The sequence below is a fragment of the Oikopleura dioica genome, chromosome 2 (assembly GCF_907165135.1).
Source record: "Oikopleura dioica chromosome 2, OKI2018_I68_1.0, whole genome shotgun sequence".
NCBI classification, from domain to species: domain Eukaryota; kingdom Metazoa; phylum Chordata; class Appendicularia; order Copelata; family Oikopleuridae; genus Oikopleura; species Oikopleura dioica.
Genome location: NC_137292.1, coordinates 5,176,675 through 5,196,990, shown reverse-complemented (window position 1 = coordinate 5,196,990; position 20,316 = coordinate 5,176,675). Strand labels below are relative to the sequence as shown.

At 40.3% G+C, this 20,316-nt stretch overlaps 3 protein-coding genes, 1 long non-coding RNA gene and 3 other non-coding genes across 8 annotated transcripts; 2 read left to right on the top strand and 5 right to left on the bottom strand.

Moving 5' to 3' along the window:
• Nucleotides 1–986: 986 nt before the first annotated feature.
• On the top strand, nt 987–6,418 carry LOC145700783 (transient receptor potential cation channel subfamily A member 1 homolog). Of its 2 annotated transcripts, XM_081778106.1 has the most exons (8): nt 987–1,222; nt 1,606–1,712; nt 2,391–2,591; nt 2,639–4,538; nt 4,582–5,573; nt 5,618–5,892; nt 5,937–6,138; nt 6,182–6,418. In XM_081778106.1, exons 1-8 carry the CDS (start codon nt 1,189–1,191, stop codon nt 6,359–6,361), a joined length of 3,891 nt encoding a protein of 1,296 aa, XP_081634232.1. In that variant the 5' UTR covers nt 987–1,188; the 3' UTR covers nt 6,362–6,418. The 2 variants fall into 2 exon arrangements, with proteins under 2 accessions (XP_081634232.1, XP_081634233.1); XM_081778107.1 differs by lacking the exons at nt 987–1,222; nt 1,606–1,712 and adding an exon at nt 2,154–2,340.
• A 32-nt stretch (nt 6,419–6,450) lies between these two features.
• Nucleotides 6,451–7,246, bottom strand: LOC145700784 (uncharacterized). The gene is made up of 3 exons (XR_014134227.1): nt 7,014–7,246; nt 6,779–6,971; nt 6,451–6,619 (listed from the first exon to the last, which is right to left on the bottom strand). It is a non-coding gene; the product is annotated as an uncharacterized LOC145700784 (long non-coding RNA).
• A 57-nt stretch (nt 7,247–7,303) lies between these two features.
• LOC145697854 (uncharacterized) lies at nt 7,304–7,784 on the bottom strand. Its single transcript, XM_081775063.1, has 2 exons — nt 7,588–7,784; nt 7,304–7,548 (listed from the first exon to the last, which is right to left on the bottom strand). The coding sequence occupies exons 1-2, from the start codon at nt 7,775–7,777 to the stop codon at nt 7,304–7,306; spliced, it is 435 nt and encodes a 144-aa protein (XP_081631189.1). The 5' UTR covers nt 7,778–7,784.
• Nucleotides 7,785–10,672: 2,888 nt separating this feature from the next.
• Nucleotides 10,673–10,754, bottom strand: TRNAL-AAG (transfer RNA leucine (anticodon AAG)). Its single transcript has one exon. It is a non-coding gene; the product is annotated as a tRNA-Leu (tRNA).
• A 2,648-nt stretch (nt 10,755–13,402) lies between these two features.
• On the top strand, nt 13,403–13,484 carry TRNAL-AAG (transfer RNA leucine (anticodon AAG)). Its single transcript has one exon. It is a non-coding gene; the product is annotated as a tRNA-Leu (tRNA).
• A 5,072-nt stretch (nt 13,485–18,556) lies between these two features.
• On the bottom strand, nt 18,557–19,066 carry LOC145697853 (uncharacterized). The gene is made up of 3 exons (XM_081775062.1): nt 18,962–19,066; nt 18,831–18,916; nt 18,557–18,781 (listed from the first exon to the last, which is right to left on the bottom strand). The coding sequence occupies exons 1-3, from the start codon at nt 19,050–19,052 to the stop codon at nt 18,557–18,559; spliced, it is 402 nt and encodes a 133-aa protein (XP_081631188.1). The 5' UTR covers nt 19,053–19,066.
• Nucleotides 19,067–19,265: 199 nt separating this feature from the next.
• Nucleotides 19,266–19,347, bottom strand: TRNAL-AAG (transfer RNA leucine (anticodon AAG)). The gene has a single exon. It is a non-coding gene; the product is annotated as a tRNA-Leu (tRNA).
• Nucleotides 19,348–20,316: the final 969 nt, after the last annotated feature.

Sequence of the window (20,316 nt, the reverse complement as noted above, 5' to 3'; positions counted from 1 at the left end):
ATATATAAAAGAGAAAGCACGAGAGTGAATAATTATTGAATGTTTATTTGATTGAATATTTTATTATCTTGACGATGTTAGGACTTGTTTTCTGAAATCAGGAATAATATCCGCGAAGATTGTAGCCACGCGCGTGAAGGCCTCCAATGAAGCCTCTTTTTGAACAGTAGTTTCGAGAGCTACAGAAAGACCTGAAACAGAATATGAGCTGACTACACACTGTTGGATAAAAGTGGGTTCCGCAATCCGTATCCAATAGAAGGGGCATCTGTTAGCTGAGTCTTGTTTTATGAAACTCTTACCTGTCAGACACCCGTCTCCCTGAGTTCGACCCTGACTCAGGGTCGCTGAGCGGGGCTCTCTCAGGATATTTTTCAAGAATATTTGATTCGAGCTTACCTTCTCAGAAATTCTGATCAGGTCTCCTGGTTGGGGTTAAAAACTCGAATAAGTACCCTGACTCAGGTTTATACAAAGAACCAAATACCTAGCTTTTGTCAGACTAGTTGTTTTCTTATTCTATCTTACCAGCTTTGAACAGCTTTCAAGCATCCTTGACAACTTTCAGCATCATTTTTCTCAATCAAAATCGCGTTCAAAAATAAAACAAAAACGCCAGTCAAACGCATTTGCTTTTCCTTAATAATCTTTCTTCAATCGCCTTTTCAATTGAGAATTGTTCAATAACACAGAGAATTTATAAATGAAGCATTTGAACATTTCCACGCGACAAGACTCCTTGTGGACTTCGTTAATTTTTCATCCTTTGAAGCGATATTAGTCTGTATAATACGCCGATAAATGAATTTATATTGGAGCTGGTGATATGCCTTGACTACAAAATTATTTAATCATAAATTAGAAATTACTCGTGAAATTTATGGATAAACGCTGAACAAACCATTTTACGTGTGAAAACCGCACCAAATATTTACTGTTTTTAACGACTCACCGACTTTTTTAAAGCTTGCCCGGAGCATTTTTTGAATCTGAAAAGAAGAACTCTTCCCTTTTCATTACTCAATTGGCCTTTGCCCCCTTTTGCTCATCAAATCAAGCTATTTGAGAGTAATTTAACGCGCGAGAAATCGAATTTGCTTGGACCTCACTTCTGAGAAGCGATAAAAAGAGACTTATCCAGAAGGTTATCCATCGTGAAAAGCAGAAAAGAAAGAAAAATCGAGGGAAATGGAGGAAGAGGAAGAAGAAATTAGACTTTTAGGTATTTAAATCTTAAAAAATACATTTTGAATTATTCTCAAGAAAAGGGTTGTTCCACAGAAAAAATAATACCTAATACTTGAAATTAATAAGCGGCCTTTTTCAAAAGGAAAACCCTCTATAGGAAGTTTTTATCAAATATAAAACAGGTCCTACCTTATTCTGAATAATAAAATCTCACTAAATGTCAATTTCAATGCTGGGATAAAAGCTTGGCTTACAAAACCGCGGACGAATTTGAATGTCCTTTAAAAGAAAAGTGCGTTCAAACAGACTTTCATTTCTATGAAAAATTCTAAGTTGGTTTCTTAACTTTTTTTCCTACGGGAATGATGACGGATTTTCGTTCAAGGGATAAATCGTATCTTTTATCGAAAATTTCAGAGGAAGGCGATTATGGGGAAGATGAAGATTTCACGAAAACCGAAGGACGGATTTTCCCGACGACTTCTTTTATGAATGCTTCAACGAAGACAAATGACCAATTTGAGGTATGTTTTTCTGAAAAATTTAGCAAAAATTTTCATTTCTAAGCAGAATTATGTTTTTGACTGTTTTTTACAATGACATGGTTGGCAATTGCCCCCTATTGTTCCTTCCTCCAGTTGCCAGGGGTACCCTCTCGGACATCCTCCTAAATATTTATTCAAATTTTCATCGACGATCGTCATAATTTCCCTTGACACTGCCCCAATCGCCCTTTTGTTCTGGTGTTCTATGACATCTTTCGCTGTTTTAAAGCTGATCCGTGGCACCTTCGTTTTTATGTAACGAAAGCCATTTTTCATTAGCAAAAAATGGCTCAAGTTGCGCCAGAGAACCCTGTAGAAGAAGATGTATTTGATAAGGGGATTGAGAGAGGTTTTTCTAGAGCTTATTTTCTTAAAAACGCATCTGCTCTTTTTCTTTTAATAAATTATTTCTCAATCCTTTGTGGCACAAGAGCCAGACCCATCCCCTTTTGATTCCACAGCGATTTCTACAGAGAACAGTCCAGATGGGAAAATAACCTCGAATAGTGGTCAAAAAATGGCTCAGATTTTGCCATCGCCAGATGGGAAAGCAGCAAGTGTGGTCAAGAGCAGTTTATACGTTAAAAATGAGGATGACGTCTTTGAGGTTTTCACGTCTTTCAATCTTTTCTTTTCTGTTTCAACCTTTGCTTTCAGGAGCCGTCGAGTGATGAAAGCCTGGAATTCAGCAAGCAATACGAGTCAACGACCTTCCATCAAGCCGCTCGTGACGGCGACTGTCACATTATTGAGCAAAAGCTCAAGCATCAATATCGAGGTGGAAAAAGAAAATATCTAAAGCGCGATATTAACTTATTGGATTCGATGAAACTCGCACCGCTGCACTACGCCGCCAAGGTTAGTCATTTCCTTACCCTTTTTCCTCCTTCAAATGTCATTTTAAGTATGGAAGGCATGATGCAGCGAGTTTACTGATCGAAAACGGCGCCGATTTGCTCCTCTCGGGCGACGATGGATGTTTGCCAATCCATTTGGCGGTCAAATACCGTCCAGAAGCATTTGCCCAGATCGAATCCAAAGTTGGCGATTTCGAAGAGCAGCTCACTCCGCTCGGCGTTCCCGACCCACGCGACAGGGCGAAATCAATCGCGATTACTTCCGACAGCTTCCTTCAAACGCTAGAGCTTCTGATTCAGCAAGGAATTCCCCTTGACCCGGAAATCGTCAGCGCTGACGATGCTTATGGCGATTCTCCGCTTCACTACGCCGTTTACCGGAGCAACGATGCTGCGGCAAAGCTTTTGCTAGAGAAAGGAGCGGACATTGACGACTGCGACAAGTCCAATGCCACGCCGCTTCATTTTATCGCAAAGAACGGCGACAACGAGTTGTTGAATCTCTTCATCGAGTTTCGCGCAAATTTGTCGCATAAAGACGACGATGGAACGACTGCGTTTCACCATGCCGTTTCTGGCGGCCACATTCAATTCCTCGAAGTGCTATTTGCGTCGATCAAGAGCGGTAGAATCACGTACGACGGCTTGACCGGCGATGAAGGGCTAACAAAGTGCATTCTTGAGCGCGACAATGAAGATTTCTCATGTTTGCATTATGCGATCCGCGCTAGAAATACCAACGAAGTCCTCACTTTTCTCCTCGATGAATTGAAGCGTCTCGGGCTGAAAGAACTCATCAACCATCAGACGAAACAAACACGAGATACAGTCCTCCACCTCGCCGCGGAAGAAGGCGGACAAACAGTCGAAAAGGGCATAGAAGTCATTCGAACGCTGCTGAAACACGGAGCCAAGCGACGAGTCCTGAACGAGTCTCACGAGACGCCAGTCTACCTCGCTGCAAAAAACAACAAGCCGAAGATCATCAAGTACCTGTCTCTTCGAGCCCGCGATCTTTTGGAAGTTCGAGACAAAGATGGATGGACACCGCTCATGATCGCCGCTGATCAAGGGCATTTCGAAGCGACAGATGTGTTGCTAGAGCTCGGGGCAGATATAACCGCCAAGGACAAAAATGATCGAAATTGCGTCTTCATCGCTGCGAAAGAATCGAACTACAAATATCTCCGTCACATTCTCAATAAAAACAAATCCATCGCTTCCACACTCGTCAACGAAAGGGACACGTATCACAACTCCCCCTGCCACGAGTGCTGCCATATCAATCAAAATGCAAAGCCCTTGGATCGGCTAAAAACGCTAGAATGCCTCACTGATTTTGGCGCAAAAGTCGACCATAAAAACGACGAAGAAAAAACCGCACTGCATATAGCCGCAGAAAACGGACAAATTACCCTCATACGTTTCCTTACTAACTTTGACAACAAGCTTCTCCAGGATTGGGATGAAGAGGGAAATACTGCACTCCACCTAGCAGCGTACAATAAACGAGGGAAGACAGTAGCGGAGCTTTTGAACAAAGGAATTCAAGTCGATGAAGTCAATTCAAAAGGATGGACAGCTCTTGATGCCGCGGCAGCTGTTGGTCATCTCCAAAGCGCGAAGATTCTTCTCGATCACGACGCTCCCGTCGATTCTACCGACAAATCGAACGTCACTCCACTTCATTTGGCATCGATGAACGGCCACTTAGAAGTCGCCAAATACCTGCTTGAGCAAGGAGCAGATGTGAGAATCGTCGATACGGACGGGCGAAATGCGCTGGACTATGCAATTGATTACTATCACGAAGATATCGTCACGATGTTTTTGGAAAGCGACGAGTGGAAAGCTTGTCTTTCAAATGCCACGGATATGAGGAGAGAGAATCCGATGAGGCCATATGTGACGCCCATGAGGAAGCTGATTCTGCACATGCCCGACCAAGGTAGCCAAATCTGTCGATCTTGATTCTTCATCTTTTTTTTCAGCAAAATACATCTTCAATCGCTGCATGGAAGTCACTAATCACCCTCCGAAATCGAAAGAAGGAGCGATTTGGAAGCCTTTCCTCAGCGCTACGAGGAAGGAACTTGAATCAAAGAATCTTCAAGTTCGAATGAACTTTTCCTTCATCGACGACGAATTCGTTATCACAAAGTACGAGTGGGACAAGAACAAGATGAGGGACCAAAGTTCCGATTCAAAATCGTACGTTTCCATGGGCGATGCTGACCCAGAGCCTTACGATGAGGATAATACCGTTTTGAATGAAAACCACCCGCTTATCTACGTCATTGAATCGCGTGCAGAAGAACTGTTGACGCATCCGCTCGTTATCGCACTGTACAACCTGAAGTGGAACAAGCGCGGCTTCTGGATTTACTATTTGAACTTGCTCGTTTACATCTTTTTTATGATCTGCCTGAATATCTACGCGTACGAGTCCCCTCCACCATATTCGGTGGATTTCTCATTCCAATTCGCCCCTTGCGTTGGAAATCGCCTGGAAGAGCCGATCGGTGTGCCGATTCTCGAAGGAACAGCGCAGGACATTTGGGGCGATTGCTACATTTTCCCCCCAATTCGCGACAATTTAGGGATCATCTGCTACATTCTCATTTCCTTCCGTTTGCTGCTCGAAGTGCTGGAAATTTACACATCTGGGCTTCTTTCTTACATCCAAGAAGTGGCTAATATCCTCGAGATCGCGCTCTACGTCCTTTCCATTCTGTTCCTGAACAGTGTCGATTCTTGCTACGACTTAAATGAGCTGAACCCGGCGCATTGCTGGCAATGGGATGTTGGAGCCACGGCGATTTTGCTCTCTTGGATGGTTCTCATTCTTTTTATTCGAAAAACTCCGGTCTTTGGTATCTACATCCTGATGTTCGTATCCGTCATGAAGACATTCTTCCAGTTCTTGTTCATTTTCGCACTCTTCATTTTCGGCTTTGCCCTGACATTCTTTATGCTCCTTCAGGTAACGGAAAAATAATTCTTCTTGAAATTAATCGAATTTGCTAGAATCAAGTTCCTTTCGATTCCCTCCCAAAATCCGTCATGAAAACCGTGGTAATGATGATTGGCGAATTCGAGTACGAAGGAATCTTCGAAAACTTTCCAGAAGACTACGACCCGACTTGCGAAGATGATCCCGATTGTGCGGAATGGAACTCGATCAATTTTACATCCAAAGTCAGCTACGTCATTTTTTGCAGCTTCATTATTGTCGTCACGATTGTCATTTCCAACATCCTGGTCGGTTTGGCTGTTGATGATATCAAAGGAGTTCAAGAAAGGTAACTTTTCGATCTCTTCTTTTTCCTTTCATCGATCATTCTAGCGCGATTCTACAGCGCCAAGCGATGAAAATCCGACTGGCTCTTTTTGCTGAATACAAACTCCCGCATAGCTACCGATACTCGTTATTTGACAACAATCGAAAACATGTGGTGAAAATCGGAAGTGAAAATTCGTTCTTCTTCAGCTGGTATTCTCGCTTTATGAAGTGGATCGATAGGGATTCTAGAGTAACAAGACACAAGGTGAGTCGCTCTTCTTTATCTCTATCGACCCTCATTTTCTTAGCTGAAAACTCTTTTGTCCGAAAAAGAAGACGACCTCGATGAAGTGTGGGAAGAAATGCACAAGCTTGGCGATCAAGTCAAAGAAATCCAAACTGAGATCGGCGATGTATCCGAAAACGTTCAAAAAATGTCTCGAATGTTGGCGAAGCTCCTCGAGCAACATAATTTATCGGAAGATTGATAAAACTTCTTTTACACATGCTGCCTTATTTTTATCTAAATATACTTCCTTCGATGTAAAGAATATGATATGAACAGAAAAATAGGTTTGTTTTATTCATTTTTTGTCAAATTTCTCAGGCCAGACTTCCAGCTCTCGTAGGTCAGACTTTTAATAGTTCTGTATTCGCCAGAGACAGAAGTAGGTACCCCTCGTGAAGGGAGGAAACAATCAGGGTTGGAGATATGCGAGCAGGGTTTCAGACAGGCGAAACATGTGCTTTCCTATTTTGAGTTTTTTTCATTTTTATAAAGTCTTGCTTGAAGAAATCATAAAACAGTCCCTCCAGTAACAATAAATAGTTTTAAATCTTGACCAATGTGATGATAATAAATGACCATTACTTCATATATTCTTAATTGCACTTCATAATAAAACTCTTCCTTTGGGTTGGTCCCACATTGCTGCAAAAAAGCAACCGACGATGAAAAGTTATTGCCATAATGAGCCAGACAAGTCGGCCTCGTCATGCATCGGACCGTCATTTGATAAATTTCTTTTGGCAAGAACCTGTTGAATTTATTTTTTCCTCTTGACTTTTCTCGCACTTCGAGTCCACAATACTCTCCGACTTAACTTTGGTTATTTTCTTCGTTTGATAAGGTTGCTTTACATTTGCAGGTTGTCCATCTCCCTTTTTCAGCGCACTCTTCTATTGTTCTATTTGATGATTCTGCACTAGCACTGCAGATAAAACACTTTGGGTATTTGGTGTCTGTTTCATCGAAATATGGAGCTCGGGATGTTCTCCTTGTTGTCTTCACACGGGTTGATTGTGTGGTTCTTCGAGTCGTTGGTTTTGTTGTTTTTGGTTTTGGCAGGGTTTTCAGGTTTTCTAGCTTTATGACATCTTTAGGAGGCTCAAAAGTATTTTCCTTGTAATGTCTTTTTGAAAGCTTTCTATTAGCCCGTTTCTAGAGTAAATTGAGGCGCAGAAATCGTCGTTGCCGATTGAGAGGATGTCTCGACCTTTCCATTCGTATAATCATAGCCATCGAAGTTGTACTCGCCATAGCTATAATCGTAGTTTGCTGACTTTGCTCTAGAAGTGCTCTTCGTTTTCGCCGTAGGTGCACTGGCCAGTGCTTGGATATTTTCGCCATATTGGTAGGCGTATTCGTAGTTCGTCTCTTTCGCACCCCATAGTTCTGAAATCATTCAACTTCAATCAATAACAGAGAACTTACGAGATTCAGTATTCTCCCCTTCAGTCGGAAAATCAGTGTAGTTGTTCTGATAGAGCCAGTTTAAATAAGCTTCGTACATGGTTTCATTAATGTATTCATAATTATAGTCGAATTCGTAACTTGAACTCTCTGAGCTTGAATCGTAACTCTCCGCACTGACAAATCCTAAAATAAAAAGCGCAAGTTTCATTTTTGAAGATGATTTCTGAAGAAAAAATCCTGGAGCGCTGAGATTTTATATTCAACCAACAAGAGCTGACCTTTCAAGGGTTGTTCTTACATTAAAAGGAGGCCTAGCAGGTTTTCAATGGCTTATTGAGGGAGAAAACAGTAGTCTTCTTTTTCATGCAAATAAGTCCAATATCGCGATATTTGATCGTAAAACACTTTTTTTTGCATCTGCTTAGCTCCAATTTTCCCACGCCGAACCGAACATATTCGGGGAGATACATTTTTAAACCAAAAAAAAGGATGGAAGCGAGGAATAAATTCAAGCAGATTTCTTTACAATACCCGAAAATTGTCCAGAAAAGCTATGGGAAAGAGAAAAGGTTTATATGTCCTCCTCCGTTGATTGAGGTTTTGGGGAATGGTTGGACTTCTACCCCGAAGAATTGTACTCTCTTTACGAATGTCGACGACGGTAATCAGGTAAGGGCCTTACTTAGGCGATAAGAGGAACAATACATAATATGAGGAATATCTGACGAAGAAAAATCAATATTTTTGCCAAAATTAGGGCAAATTCGTCAATTTTCGGCGAAATGTCAAATTTTCAAATGCCGTATTTTGGGGGCGAAGGAGTCGAGATAGCCTCCAAAGCTTTTTTTGACCCGTAGAATCCATTTCCGGGGTTAGATTCAGCAGAATCTGTAGATTACAAAAATATAAAAATCATAATATGCATAATGCAGACTAGAATAAAGACTTCTAGAAAAAATTTTCAACATTACTACCGCCGGTATGATTGATAATTTAAGAGCCATAATACAGGTTTTCTACTGTCTATATTTGTATTTATTTCACACGGCTGTTTCCCGAGTACGTAACAAAATAAGTTCTAATGTAATAAAAGTACCAGACAATCACAACGAGAGTGAGCTAGATAACATTCCCTTAGATTCGATCTCACGCAGGAACTCAAATAGAGCCTGACGCAGTCACCAAAACCTCCCTCGCAAAAAACATTCATGAACGGCTCCGAATATATTTGAAAAAAAAATTTCATCTTCCATCTACAGAAATTTGAACACGTACTTCGATGTTAGCTAAGATGACACGTTACGCGTTGCTAGAATCGGAAGACATTTTGATCAAACGCGAGCGCGTGTTTATTTCTGAGTCACTTTTTCTGATTCCGGACGCGGCGAGTGCAAAAGATGTTCAATTTACGGCGGCCTTGAATGATGCCGAATTCAGATGCGGGTTTTCGAGGGTGATTTCCAAGCCCTCAAAGGTAAATTTTTTGGACTAAACCAATTTATGGAAGTGAATTTTTGGATTACCAATAAGATGGCTGTATTTTGCCTACCGGCCAATCAAAACCCTGATCCATAAAATCATTTCCATAAATTGTTTTTACCCTATTTTTGGAGTAGAACAAATTTTTGGAGCAGATTTTTATGAAAAGGGTTTTGATTGGCCGGTAGGCAAAATACATCAATCTTATTGGTTATCCAAAAATTCACTTCTAAAAATTGGTTTAGTCCTATTTTTGAATATTTGTTTTCCTTTTTAAGTATATTTCTTATAGAAGCGGCAAACAGTACGATACAATGAGCTCAGGAAGCGGTTTCGTTAGTTAGACTTTTGCGATTTTTGTGCGGTTCCACTAATCCCTCCTGTTGAGTAAACTTCGAGTCAACATGATTATAACCTCCCAGTACCAGTTAGAAGAACTCTTAAAAGCCCTAACCGCATTGAAAGCTTCGAGTCCGGCGGTTGCGTCGCCCTATTCAACAGGGTCAGATCCCAAACTCTTGGATACATTTCCGCCTCGACTGATGGATTTGAAAACGGTTTTAATTCATGAAAAAAATCAATGAGATTTTCAAGCCCATAATCTTATTAGTTGAAGCTGAATAATCTTGATCAAATTCACCAATTTTGGTGAGCTGGCGGGTTAACACAGAGTTTGAGTTGTGGCCAAAAGTGCGTGTTTCGGAAAAGCTCAAAATTCAGCTTACATCAGAATCCAGAGTTGCTAATTTGGTGAGCTGAGTGAGCTGAGCTAGCTGAGTGAGCTGAGCAGTCGCTCAGCTCAGCTCAGTTCACTGATTTTCGAAAATAAATTTATCTGCTCAGCTCAGCTCAGACAATAATCACTCAGCTCAGCTCAGTTTAGCTCAGCTCAGCTCAATTATTCTCGAACATGATCTGTTCTGCTCAGCTCAGCTCAATGATTCTAACACAATTTCACTACTAAAAAACAGTAAAAAACAGCTCAACCCAGCTCACTTAGCTCAGCTCAGCTCAAATTACGGTCTGCTCAGCTCAGCTCAGCTCAACCACCTTAAAAAAAGGTCTGCTCAGCTCAATGACCTCTGAAAATGGCCAGCTCAGCTCAGCTCAGCTCAGTGAGCTCCGAAATAGCTCAGCTCAGCTCAACGAAAATAAAGCCAAATTCGCAACTCTGTCAGAATCTCTCAATAGGACTTTAAACCGGTCAAAGTCGTTTCAACGGGAAAATGGAGTGTTTTGCACATGTACTCTCTTGACAGTGACTTTGAAACTGCCCGCTCAGGTTTTATCAACTACGGACAGGCAAAGGGTTGAAATTAAGGGCGTTATCGTCAAACCAGGTTTGCCACGGTCAAAATAGAAAATTTCTATTACGTCTGACGCTATTTAATGCTGTAGCAAATCCAGATTTTCAGGAGCGCCTTATGGTTTAATTAAATAAATAAGAATTTAACCCGTGAGAACCAAGGTGTTCAATAAAAGAAAACAACCCTTTCCCAGGTCGTTCAGCTCGTCAGCGAGAGCTCAGGACTCAGCTTGCCACCAACGATCATCCACAAATGCGAACTGACCTCGGCGAAAATTGATTGCCAAGAACCTGTAAGGAGAGTTTTGAAAAAAGATTTGACTGAAGTGGGATTCGAACCCACGCCCCCGAAGAGATTGTAGCCTTAATCCAACGCCTTAGACCGCTCGGCCATCCAGTCTTGCCCCGAGGCGCTAGATTTACGCTCAGCCCTCGGGCAATTTGCAAAACTCAAAAGCCAACTTCACCGCGTGGCTCTAGAATTTATTCGCCCATCAATGTCAGTCCAAATCTCCACGACCCGATATTCCAACCGATTAATTTTAGCAGCATCGGTGCATCAAGTCGATATTTTCTCGAAAACGATCATGGCAAAGTCGCGATTTACGAGGCCAAAGTTGGGGAAAATGAAACCGTCTCTCTGCCCGACGGCTGTCACTGGACAATTTTAAGAAATCGGTTTCAGAAATAATTTTTGGGAAAAAGTCAGTTTTGATGAAACGGTAAAAAGTGCGGCGAAGAAAAATTTTATCTGGACGGGAAGCGAAGAAGGCGTCATCTTTCCATCTTGCGAGGAAATTATCATTCTAGGAAGGATTTCTACCGTTTAATTTTATAAAAAATATAATATAATATAATATTATGAAACCTCAAAAAGTCGATGAAGAAGAGCCCACAATCGAGCTAGTCGGACAAAACTTCACCGACGAGTTCGAAATCTGGTTCGATTCCGTCCCTCTTCCAACAACTTTCGTGTCTACCAGACGTCTTCGGCAGGGTTCTAAATCGACTAATCGAGTTTCGACTAAAGTCGAAGTTGAGTCAAGTCTTGGTCGAAAAGACTAGCTCGAACAATGATGAGGAGAAAGTCGAAAAATCAAGTCGTAAAAGTCGAAAAGAATCACTTTTTTTTGCAATCGACTTTTCGACATAATTTCGACTTTTCGACAAATTTTCGACTTTTCGACTAAATTTCGACTTTTCGACTAATTTTTGACTTTTTCGAGTAATTAAGGGTGTCCCCAACGATCGGATTCGACTAATCTTAGTCTGATGACCAAATTTTTTTTTGAGTTAATTAAAGGAAGCTGATTCTAGAGCTTTTTCAGATCTGAAATATCTCCTCTGATTCTCGAGATATTACTGTTTCTATGACAGCGCTAATGCATTACGGCTCGATAGAAATGCACTGTAAAAAGTGTCATTTTCAAACTTTCGATTTTATATATCGACCTGTATATTTTCTGAGAGCTTGAAAAATTCTCTATTCAATGATACCTATATCAATACGATAGCACAAATTTTTCACTTTCAAACAGTGCGCCAAAAGTCGCAAACACCTGCACTTTGGCGCCGGAAAAAGGGATTAAGGGTCTTATCAACGCAAAATCTGAGCGTACCGTGAGATTGAAAATAGATCAAACTATAATCCCTGTAAAAATGAGAAAAATTGAATTTCAGGAACAGCGCTAGAATCGAGCTCAAACTTCAGCAAAATCGTTACTTCAAAGAATGCATCGTATCTGATGCATACAGATAAATTTTAAAAATCCGTCAAATTTATGGCATAGAGGAGCGTTCAAAGAATCAGGATCTGGTCAAATTTTAAAAATTGAATTTGTAGAACTCGAGAAAAACGATCTCAAAGATTAGTCAGAATAGAAAAATCAGAACTCTTTGAAGAAGCGGTAGGGGATTAAAAGATCACAATTTCAAAATTCTGCCAAATTTATGGCATAGAAAAGGGTCTAAATATTAATGAGTATATTTCTTTTAGCCGAAAAGCCTTCAGGAAGTCCTATAAAAAATAGCTCAAAGTATAGCCTGTTTTAAAAAAATCGTTGGGGACACCCTTAATATATTTTTCCAGTTTTTCGACTTTTCGACTAATAAGTCTATTAAGTCGACTCGACTCGACTCGACTTCTGATTTTCAGCTTAGATTTAGAACCCTGGTCTCCGCGCCCCCATTCCAAATTTAAACGCCATCAAGCCAAATTGGAAGATGCCCCCTTTGGAGGTCGTTTCCGTGCATGTGAATCTCGTGTTGAAGAAAAATGCACTGTGTGTTGCGACTGGCATGCTATTCAAGTACTCGCCTGTTGAGCTGGCTGAAGAATGTGCCTTTTCTTATGAAACTTCTGCGGACGATGTTCCAATTGTTCAAATAAATTGACAAACTGACACTCTTTTTGAGCAGCGTTTCCTCGAACGAAGATGTAAAGTGCGTAATGACTACTTTTTTCGACAATCCTTTTACGCGAATTTTAACCCGTTTCGCCGTCTTTTTTTTCTGACTGGCTTCTTGTAACGCTCCTTTTTACTCAGAATCCGGTTCAAATTCAAAAACGCATCTCGAAAAAAAATGGCATGGGCATATTTACGATAGTGACAGAAAACCGCATTTTACAAGATTTACGAAAGAAAATTGCCCCGTTCTTCGCAAAAATGCTGCTCTGGTTCATTTCGCCATTTTAATTGGGGATAAGCGCTAGAAGGACAACGCATCGAACCGTCGATTTCTGACGCAAGCGTTTTATTTTGAACAAAGAGGATTTTAAGTTCCACTAAGAGTTTCTTGCATATTAAGCACCTTGTTTTTGGTTGAATAGTTGGCTGTTCTGTGTCAGGTCCTGAGAGAGCTTTGAATGAAAAGCCGCGTAGCGGCTTTTTTTTAACGAAGCCGCAGAGCGGCTCCGCCATAATATCTATCTACTTCTTTTTTCTATCCTTTGTTTTCAGGCCTTGACTCAGGTTTAACACACAGATTTTCGAGCCAAATCGCAAAAATTGACTCCTGGGTGTGCCCAAATCGCGTGGGCGCCATCAGGACTGGATGGCCGAGCGGTCTAAGGCGTTGGATTAAGGCTCCAATCTCTTCGGGGGCGTGGGTTCGAATCCCACTTCAGTCAAACCTTTTTCCGTTTCTAAAAAGCTACATCGTGTTTTTCTCCGTTGCTATACGCGTAATTACATCAAGCCCTCGTCAAAACATCATTTGCTCTAAAGATTCCTTCCGTCCAAGATATCAAAGTTTCATCCCCAAAATCACCAGCTTCGTCCACTTTCTCCGAACACGCAGTTTGTTTTTGTAAGAACTTGGATCTTACGTCAACCGACCGAAAATTCCAACAGCTTCAAGTTGACAATTTGACATTCAAAAAATCCGGGTGCTTTTTTAGAAAAAAAATCTATTTTTTAGAATATGCAAAAATTTCGCGAATATTTTTAAGAAAAAAATATCTCGGTCAAAATCTGTGTCAGACTCTTAATAAGCTGAAATGTAAAGCCGCGTAGCGGTTTTCTGAAAAAAGCCGCTGAGCGGCTTCTCAAATTATCAGTTTTACTTTTCTCAAAATTTTGGCCAAGCCGCTTTGCGGCTTCGTTTATAAAAAAGCCGCTACGCGGCTTTTCATTTCAGTTCATTCAAAACCTGACTCAGGTTTTTCAAACAGGTTTTCGAGCCCATGATTATTCCAAAATCATTTGGAGCTCAAAAAGAAGGGCAAAAGGAAGTTCATAAAAGATCCAAATTCACAGAGCATTACCTCTTGGGCTCAACTAACCAAACACTCGAAAAACTGGTATCTCCTAAAAGCTGCTCGATTGACTTGATAAAACGACAAGCCGTGTCTATTCGGCTTCCGATTTGAGTACACACACCCGACTTTTTATTCTGAATTTTTTCTGCGAAAAAAAAAACGAAAAATGACGGAAAAATTTCAGAGCAATAAAAGAGAAAGAGCTCTAAAATGATATTTCCAGTTATAAAAAATTCTCAGTTAAAAAATACAGAGAAAAAAAAAACGTTGATTGTTGCAAATCAAAACTTAGGGTTTCATTTTTGGTTTGTGAACAAAATGCCAGCTTTGGGTACATAGGAAACGTTGCAAAACTTTCTTTCGGGGAAATATTCAGTTTCTCAGATTTAAGATTTTGAAGCTCCAAAAAGTTATAAAAGAAATCAAAGAAGAACGACAATCATTGTCCTCGGCACAGTTGGCACCCTCGTGACTCTATATTTTTCCCTTTTTTTCCTGTTCACGAAATCGAAAGTGTTCAACAACTAATCAACTCAAAGCAAGAATCTCACGTGTCAACATCAAAATTTTCCCGAAATCTTCTGTAATAAAGAATAACAAGAAATTAACCTTGTAAATTGATGATTAAATATTATCAAAAAATATCTCCATTCTTCGAAAAATCATCAGCTTTGATGAAAAGTCTAGTTTTCTTTTGAGAAAAAGGTTTGAAGAAGAGTGGTTATTTTGAGCTCAGGGAGCGTTAGAAATTGTCATCAATCGTTAGACTGTTCCGTTAGTGATCTCAAAATTAACCTCCATAATGCAGGGGGTTAACTGCGGGTGAAATTCAAGGGACACGGGGATAACCAAAGAAGTCTGTTCAGAATTAATGTAACCTGTTTCTTATCATCATTCTGTGGTGAAAACCTGAGTCAGGGTTTGGATTTTTCTTCAAAAATTCTCAGACCCTGACTCAGGTTTTCTTTACAGGTTACCGAATGGTTAGCTTTATGAGTGGGGTTTATGGTCGTCTCAACAAATCAAACGCCAGTATTTTTTCTTCAGCCAATCAAAACCAAGTAAACCCACCCCCACCATTGGTGTGACATTGGTGGACAGTTGAACTGTCCTCCTCTTTTTCCCCTTACTTTGATATAATTTTTATTTGAACATTTACATTTTCATCTGCGCTTCAAACCATTTTTATCTGCCTCAAAATGCCGATAAAGAATGAATTACGAACACCGCCGAAATAAATCTTTGATTGACCAAAACCATTCAAACGTGAACATGACGCGATAACAGAGTAGACTCGTGTGGTCGGCTAAGCTTATCACAAAGCCCGAGTCTGGAAATGTTTGAAAAAATCGGAAAACCGCGCAACCGCTGACCGACAAATGTGATTTCGAAGCATTTTTTTTTCTTTTCGATTTGAATTATTTGCACAGAAAAATGGAGATATGAAAAAGAACACAAACTTCGTCCACGTTCTCAATTCAATCTTCTTTTAAAAAATATATCATCCAGACAAGAACACCTTTAAACATTCGGGCGCCCTGGTTTTGTCCACGAATGACGCCGAATATCGCTCAATATTGCCAATAGATTTACTTTTGGTTTTCGGAAGATGGTTTTTTCCCAACAGTCGTCGGCATTACTCGACATTTAAGGACATTTGGCCACATTCAGCGACATTCGTGGACATTCAGCGACATTCGACCTAAAATTAATACAAAAAGTGCAAAGTAAAGTCCCCCTCTTCTTCAATCCATCAAGCTGAATTTTGGAGTTGTCTAATATTTCTAGAGCAGCGGAGCGCTTCGAAAATGAGCACATTGGTTGTTGTTGCAGTTGCAAAAAACTGCTTCGGAAAATTTTGCAACCTTGCCACTTGAGAAAATTTGAATGACACAAGTTTCGCGCCGCTCAGCTGATGGCCAGATTGATTTTGGAGAGGATGGAGGAACGCAAAGGTCCGTTGAACGTGATGGATCAGAAAGCCGTATGTTTATTGATACCATCCAAAACGGGCAAGAAATCTGTTTTTGATCAGCAGATATTAAGAAGCTTTCTGACGATAGGTAAACTTCCAAACACCCTTAATCTGCAATTACGTCTTGAATTCGAAGAAAAAAGTTATCCGATTGATTTCCATTCCATGAATAATTTTCTCCAAAAATAAGAATTGAACAATTAGTTTTGAAATTCTTCCTGAAGAAGAATCACTGTAAATCCGACCAACTCATTTTCGCCTGTCATAAAGCCCATTCCCCTCTTTTATAACAGTCTTAAATCGTGCCGGCGGCTTGTAAAGACTTTCTTTAACCGAAGTTAAACTTGACTTTGACGCAGATTAGTCGTTCTCTCTTTCTTTTAAAAGCAGCCGTATATTCTACACTTTTCATTCAAAAAATATGAATAAAACAATATTTCTTCCCAACACTACCGGTACAGTAAGTTCTTACTGTGCCAACTGCTCAGCAATTAGCTCAAAGAAAGAGAAACAAAATGCAAGACTTGTCACGTGGATTCTCAATTACCAGGTACAAAATACTCTTTTTTGAGTCGAATTTTCGACGAATGAAATTTGTCCATTCGGCCTCTTCGCCAATCAAATTTCAGAAAACGTATCTTGACGTGGATTTAATAGGTTTACTAAAGCGCAGAAGCGTTCATATAAAAATTTCGCGGTTACGAACTTTTTCGCGTTATCTTTCAAAAAGCGCTTTGATCGTGTTATTTTGTCTCTTTCCGGAGTAGAACTTGACAGTAGCTTTTACCTCTTTTACGTGGTCTGGAAATTGAACATTTTTTCAGCGAAAGGAAAACATCCGCGAGTTTCGTTTGATGAATTTGAAAGCACGTTGGAAAATGTTCGACTCGATGAGCCAGAAAATGCCAGTTTCTGACGATCGATTGTACAAAGAGACGAAAATTGAGGATCAGCTGATTTCGCAAACGACCGGCTGGTCGATCGAGGAAATCAAAGAGATAAAAAAATATGGGAAAAATGAATCGAGGGAGGAAAAATTGTTGAGCTCGAGAAGAAAAAGCGGATTGATCATTACTGTTATCTTACTGTGCATTCTAGCGCCTCTCGCCTGGCTTCTAGGGGACTACTTGTCAGAATTACATGGATAATCCGCCTTCTCTAGAAGTTCAATAATTAAGGGCAGGTCTAATAAACATGTCGATTTTAGTGAAAATTTCGAGAACAGCGAATTTTCACCCAAAAACTTGAGCCCTCACATCTTGATCTTGAAATTTTCTGTCGGTGATAATTATCCAATCGAAGTTGAGCCAGTTTTCATAAGTAGAAATACAGGTCCTCCTTGAGATACCACTACACTGTGTACTCGAGGTTCACTACAGGCATTTCAACAGCCTCGAACAGGGCTCGAAAACCTGTGTAGAAAAACCTGAGTCATGTTATGAGGAGCCGAAATGGAAACCAAACAATCAATCCAAACTTTGCGGCTTCGTCGTAAAAAAAGCCGCTACGCGGCTTTTCATTTCAGCTTTTCAAAATCTGACTCAGGTTTTCAACACCGGTTGCCGAGCTCAGTCTATGATACTTTTCCGCTGAATCCGAAAAATCGTGATTCAAAATCACAATCTTGAGTGCTCCTTTTCGACTCCTTTAGAAACCACCATCGCCAACTCACCAGTCCTCAAGAACGCCGCATTCTCAAATCGTGATACTCACGTTTCTTCGGTTTTTATTTGCGGCCCGGATCACTTACTAACTCACACAAACCAACTCCAGCTTCCAACTTTATCAATCTTTTTTCGCTTGATTTTCGAGTGCGCTTGAGATAAACCATTTAACACGAAGAAATCGTAACTTTTTCACGTTTCTCTTCAAACTCGAAATTAAAGCGAGTTGATTCGGATCAAAAGTAAACTTTTTCGCGTGATTTCAAAGCCATCGATTTTTGGCTCAAAAACCTGTGTGAAAAACCTGACTCAGGTTTTGAAAGGCTAAAATTAAAAGCCGCTGTGCGGCTTTATATTTAAAAAAAGCCGATACGCGGCTTTTAATTAAAACTCTTCAAAACGTGACTCAGGGTTTTTACACAGGTTTGCGAGACCAAATCTTACCCTAAAAAGCTCTAAACGAAACCGACCATTTCCGAATTTTAATGAGATTGGATACTGTAAGTCAGCCTGACAAGGATTTGAGGTTTTTAAGAGTCCTGCTAGAAAAAACTCGCTAGTATTTATGCACCGGAAGCATTTTTGTCCGGATAAAAACGTGATGTTTCTAGCTCAACAAAATCTATGCTAATTTTTAAAGAAAAAAACATTCAAGGCAAGAATCAAAGCCAAAAAGTTCATCGATTTCAAATGGCAAAGATGACAAAAGTCGAGTTTTTAAAGCTCTCTCAAGTCACTCAAGTGACGGTTTCTTCCGTTAGACGTCTGTTAATCGTCGTATTATTGATTTTACGGTAGTAAGTTTATTTATTTTTGAAGAAAAGGAAGATAAAGAGAAGAAAAATGAGGGAAAACGAAGATGTCTGAGCGGAGCCAGTTGCTTTCAGAGTAACTCTTGTCGTTGTTCGTTTCGCCGTCGTGGTTGTTGTTGGCGCGGTAGAGGTTGTGGTGGTCGTAGTAGTTGTGGTAGCAGTGGTTGTGGAAAAATAACTTGAGTAGTAATTTCTTGCGTAAATACCGCAAATGTTCTGAAAGAGTTTTATTTTAATTTGTTTGGTCGTGTTGATAGTTACTAACGACATCGCATCCTTTGGAGTAGCAGGCGAACTTTTCTTTGATCAGATCCTTGTTGCTGTTGTCCAACCAAGAGCAGGAAAATGCATCTACGAAAAATACAATTTCGAAATTTAAAATAATCATCCAAATACTTGAATCTTCCACCCAGGTCATCCACTCCTGAGCCTCTTCGCAGCCCATATCCTTAATTTGCTCGAACATTTGTGTTATTGCCGCGTTCATTTTCTCTCCGTGAATAAAAGTGAATGAGTCGACTGAAAGTCGGAAGCTCCAGCTTTTTGTTACTAATAAAAAGGTCAAAGTGACAGTGTCTTGTCTGGTGACCTTCTCCTCAGTTGGATTTTTTGAGCCAAAAAGTAGTTTTTATTGCGTCCGGTGAGTTATCTTTGATTGACAGCTGCATTCTGTGTTGACCGAGGAATTTGAAAAAAGGTTTGACTGAAGTGGGATTCGAACCCACGCCCCCGAAGAGATTGGAGCCTTAATCCAACGCCTTAGACCGCTCGGCCATCCAGTCCTGATGGCGCCCACGCAATTTGGGCACACCGAAGTACCAAAAAAGGGGATGCCCTTTTTCATCCTCGTTTTTAACAGAGCATTCTAAAGCACAGGAAATCAGTCATCTCACTTAGGCCTTACCCGGAAAGGAAAGAGTAAAACTGACGTCCAAATGAAAATCTGCAACATGGCTTCGCGGTTGCAAGACATGAAGTTCAAACCAAGCCATCTGGGTAAACTCACGAAGCTACTACGAAGACGCACATTTTTACTCAAGCAGTTTTGCTTGAGCTGTTTACGTTTTTTGACGTAATTATAGATTTTAAAATGCTCCTTTTAGCAGATTCTCAGTCGATTTTAAGAAGAACCCGAACTCGTGACAACTCATGATTTATGACTCAATAATTCGGCATTCAGGCTCGGCAAACTGTATTCAAAACCTGAGTAAGGGTCTTTTCATTTAAGATTACTCAGACCCTAACTCAGGTTTTCAACACAGTTTTCCGAGCCTGTATGCTTAATTATTGACTCATAAATCATGAGTTGTCATGAGCTCTGGTTTTTCTGAAAACCTGAGTCAGGGTCTGAGAAATCTTTAATGAAAAAGCAAAGCCACAAGGAAAAATTGTTTTTTTGCAGCTTTGTTCGAAAAAAAAAAGCCGCAACGCGGCTTTTACTCAAAGATCTTTCAGACCCTGACTCAGGTTCTCTTCGCTTTGTGACAAAGCTCAGTTTAAGGGGGAGGTCGACGAGAATCGGGATTTCCGTGACCAAAAATGCGGAGAAACCCGATTAGATAGGAAAATTCTGACTTTTCAGATTTAAAGAAAAGGGTTTGAAAAATTAACCGGCAAAAAGCAGAAAAAAATTTTTTTTGATAAATTTTTCAAAAATAAGGGTTGAAGTGGGGGTGTCTCGTGACCAAAAAATCTCGAAAACCGAGTTTTTTTTTCTTTATCAAATATAATTAATAAATAATTTAGACCCT